At 41.3% G+C, this 4,305-nt stretch overlaps 1 protein-coding gene across 1 annotated transcript in view; it reads left to right on the forward strand.

Moving 5' to 3' along the window:
- The window catches only part of LOC131886307 (glycine receptor subunit alpha-2-like), a 6,599-nt gene extending 3,092 nt beyond the window's left edge, over positions 1 to 3,507 (forward strand). Inside the window, exons 8-9 of the mRNA XM_059234597.1 lie at positions 778 to 963; positions 3,268 to 3,507. Coding sequence (XP_059090580.1) covers positions 778 to 963; positions 3,268 to 3,501 — 420 coding nt within the window. The 3' untranslated portion in view covers positions 3,502 to 3,507. The remainder of the gene's footprint in view (positions 1 to 777; positions 964 to 3,267) is intronic.
- The last annotated feature ends 798 nt before the right edge of the window (positions 3,508 to 4,305 follow it).

Genomic DNA, 4,305 nt, shown 5'->3' on the forward strand with positions numbered 1-4,305 from the left:
GTACAACGAAAAGTGGTGGTTGGCTTGGAACCAAACCAAAAATCGGGAGCCAAAAATGTAATGATACTAACTATAAGGTGACCCCGCTAACCGATATAGGGTCTTGGGTCATATCATACCGTAAATGGGTCAATGGGTCAAAGCCAATTGGCATGAACCTGCAAGACTGTGAGAAAGCCACCACCTACTGCGAACCACGAGAAATGGCTAATTCACTTACGTACGTACCCTGTAGCAAACAAGTAAGAATGATCATCGCCTTGGACGATCCCAAAATGGAGATGATGAAGGGAGCAGGGAACAAGGTCGTTAGCTTAACTTCAAAAACTGATTCTGAATTCAGGCTGAGAGCCAAACTTGACTTGTAAACTTAGCTTGAAATATATGTTAATGTCCGTCTAAAATTGAACCGTTCCGCATTCTCCTTTACTTTCGATGATAACTTGATTGCCAACGCTCCGGGCTTTCAGTCAGATTCACTTGAGAGACGACTAGCAACTGCTACTATTATGAATGAGAAACCGCTCGCTTACTTCAGACACATGAAATGCTTCAGAGAAGTGATGACGATTTATTTATTAGTCTATACGTACGTACAATTTGCCGGAGTTTTCCTTCTTCTTTGTCAGTTTTATGACTCTATCACATACACACACACACACTCACTCTGTAGCCGAGAAATCATACACATATGCGGCTAATGATGATGATGATGATGATGATGATGATGATGATGATGATGATGATGATGATGATGATGATGATTGCTCTTTCCAGGCCATTGATATATTCATGTCCTCGTGCACAGTGTTTGTGTTCTTGAGTTTGATTGAATACGCGTTTGTCAACGTCATGATGGGCGATATCAGTGAGGTGGAACGGAAGGACAAAACCGCCCACTTGAGGAGCATAATCATTTCAGACGCCATCAATTCACGCAACCATGGTGAACTACTGAGTCAGGTAAGAAGTCCCCTCATCTAGAGTAGAGTAGAATGAGACATCGGGATGAACAAATGTAGGTTGTAGACCATTGAATTTGGCTCATACGCACACACATATCCGTGCCCAATCTTTGATCCCGTCATCCCAGGTTCAAACGAGATTGCATCTGAAAAGCCATCTTGAAGATTATTAGCATTCATGGGAATCATTCATCATGGGCATAATTGTACAATAACCATCATATTTCGACTCAATTAATACCAACCGAATTGAATTGAATTTAAAATTCATCTCCATGGTTTCCATTTTGTCCTAGATTTAATAAACCAGTTTTAAAAAAATTAGATAAAACTAAATTGATGAATTAAAAACCCTACATATTATTATGATGATTCGGCGCCTATATTATGAAATAAATCACATGATATGTTACTATAAATAAGCAATCAATCAATTCATGTTATATCCAGAGTGCATGAATGGCGATATTGCAGCTAAACACGATTTCTTTGGGAAAGATGGGAATTGATCCCTAACGCTATCTTTGTCACTCGAAAGGTGCTTTTTTTATTAAGGTTGTTATTATATCCATACCCTCCAACTTTTGCCAGAAAAACAGTTGCCTATTCTGGCATTTACCCGAAGCTTAGAATCTTTTAAAATAAATTTACTCCCATTTCATACGCTTTCAGAACATATCAGGTTTAGAAAGGTTCCATATTTCTTCAGCTTTCATTTGCGTTATTGTTCGCTATGACTGGTTGTCTAGTTCATGATCTGTGACAAGTTATCAAAACGCCACGTGCCAACACCGTAGCACGCATTCCGGTTATCAACGGCCTACAACGCCAGAGGATTTTCATGATGAACAAGTAGATTGGGTACAGGGACATAGAGCGTTACTAGTAGTCAGGGTCGTCAGGAACGATTTGGCAATTTTGAGCGTCCCTCGAGATTCGCACTAAGAGCTTGGTAAAGAAGATCAAGGAGAAGATGGAGGCAAACCTTGAACCCCTAGAATAAAGACGGGGAGGATATGGTCGAGATTTGACATTTTGACATTTCAGAATTAAGTCAATGTATCACGTTCGTCTTCAAATGAGACTGATCTCAGGTCCCTAGAACTTTGTATTTCAATTTTCAGCTCAATCGAATGATTGGAGTCAAAAGTCACGCTGGGGCGAGTCCTTAAATATTTTGACATTTTGCCGGACTCCGAGTCTTTTACTGTAGAGTTATGTCTAGGAAAAAGACTCGTCTTGCAAATTCTATGAACAAATGAATGATAGTTTTGACGAGTTCAGACTCGAGTCCGGCCAATTTTTTCAAAATCGAATAGAAGACTCGAGTGCACTCGGACTCGAGTCCGGACTCGCCCCCAACACTACTAGAAGAGGGCTAGTTCATTCCTTCAGTTCCTTGCTATGCGCTGCATTTTAAAAGAGGACACCTTTTAATCTAGGCGTTCGGTCAAGCTGAAAATTGAAATTCGTATTGGTGTGCAATGTCCATAATCCTGCAGGCTCATCAGGGAAAAGTAACTGAGCGAGTCATGGGGGAGTTGTCGACTGTCATCCACACATCAAAACCTGCCCAGAACCCACTCAGAATCCCATCCCCGACAAGATGGGATCATGTGGTCCCCATCTTCCCTAACTTGAACTTCTGTGTTGCGATGCATGTTGAGAAGGTTAAAGTTAAGGCAATATTTAACGCGTTCATGTCCAGGATAAAGCTTCACATACCATCTCAAACCAGCATCTTAGAAAGTGACCAAATTGAAGAGGGAAGCCATACTAGCATCCCTTACTAATGAACTACGTTTAAATCATTATTTTCTTCAAAAATCTGTTATTAAAAATAACTATTTCTTGGAACCCTTGGCCGTGTCATGGAGTTAACACACATAAAAGAAAGGTAGGCATAAAACGATGGACAAATATGGTTTTTAGATTAAAAAAAAAAGGGCCAGGACGAGTCTGGACTGGAGTCAGAATGTACTCGCGTCTTTTACTCGGATTTGGAGAAATTGGCTGAGCTCGAGTTGTCTGGCAAAATGTTACGAAATCGAGGAACTCGCCCCAGCAATAGATATCATGTACCAGCATCGCCATTGTTATTCACTTTGCTAGCTTTTCAACTTACCAACGGTTTTTTGGGGGGAATTCCATGAACGCACGCCTAATACTATATCACAATTTTCTCGCAATTTAAAAGTTTTGTCAATATTTCCGAATATTTTTTTTGAAAAGTCCCCAGCTAGGTTCTGTCGAAGAATGTGAAATTCGTATCCCTCTAAAGATGGTTTCCTTCTAATTTCAGATCAAGTCTATGGAGAACGAGTCCAACTTTAAGTGTCCAAAACATCAAGAGGAATCTCAACAATCGAAGCCGAAGAAAGACCCGAAGGAAATCATGAAGAAGAGGCGGGAGCAGGCTATTTGTATCGACCGGGTCTCCAGAGTGATCTTCCCTTCCACATTTATACTGCTGAACATCATCTACTGGCTTGTATTTAGCGAGATTCTTAAGGCAATAAAATACCCTTTCAATTAAATAAAAGGAAGTATGGATAAAATTGTTTCAGTTCTCACAAGAGAGTGGCTGCTGTTTAAGATACAGTGTATCTAGCTGGCGGCCGACTCTGTCAAAATGAAGGATACTTGAGAGCTGCATGCACACGTACGATGTTCACCGTACATGCATGTTTGAAAATCACCATCACTTCATTACAAACCCATCAATTCACAATGCACCATTCCGTAGAGGTTCTCAACGTGTTTCGGGCATTCCCAATTGGCTTGGAAGCAGTTCCAGTCACTTGTGATTCGAAACAGATCAAATTCAGGTACGGGAATTGCATACTGGATTGGAAACTGACTGCGATGAATCAATCAGTGGTAGCTATGAGCTCAGCACTCGCACATTTGCCACTTTAGGGAACTGGATTGGAATTGGGAGAGACAGCACGTGGGTACAGCGAAATGCAATGCTCCCAATCAGATTTGACTCCATAACTTTTTATCACATTTGATCACATCGTTTAAGCTTGGACCACTACTGTGCGGATTCAAAGGCAAGCAAGGCCAATGAGTGATGATCCCACTCGGAACAGCGCCGCACCAACACCAATGAACGATACTTCTCACCCCTAGATCAGCAGCACAATGAATGAAAACAAACTTGAGATCACTTAGGAGGTCGGAGCGAGGAATGGGACCCAGGATCAACTAAAAATATCACAACTTCACCTGCATTATGAGCATCAGGAGGGCACAAGAACACTGAGCTGGCCATCAAAAGAGAGCCAGCTTACTTCGCATCATGATACACAAGTGTACGGAAGAACTTCACTTTGAC

Source organism: Tigriopus californicus, chromosome 9 (genome assembly GCF_007210705.1).
Source record: "Tigriopus californicus strain San Diego chromosome 9, Tcal_SD_v2.1, whole genome shotgun sequence".
In the NCBI taxonomy this organism is placed as follows: Eukaryota; Metazoa; Arthropoda; class Copepoda; order Harpacticoida; family Harpacticidae; genus Tigriopus; species Tigriopus californicus.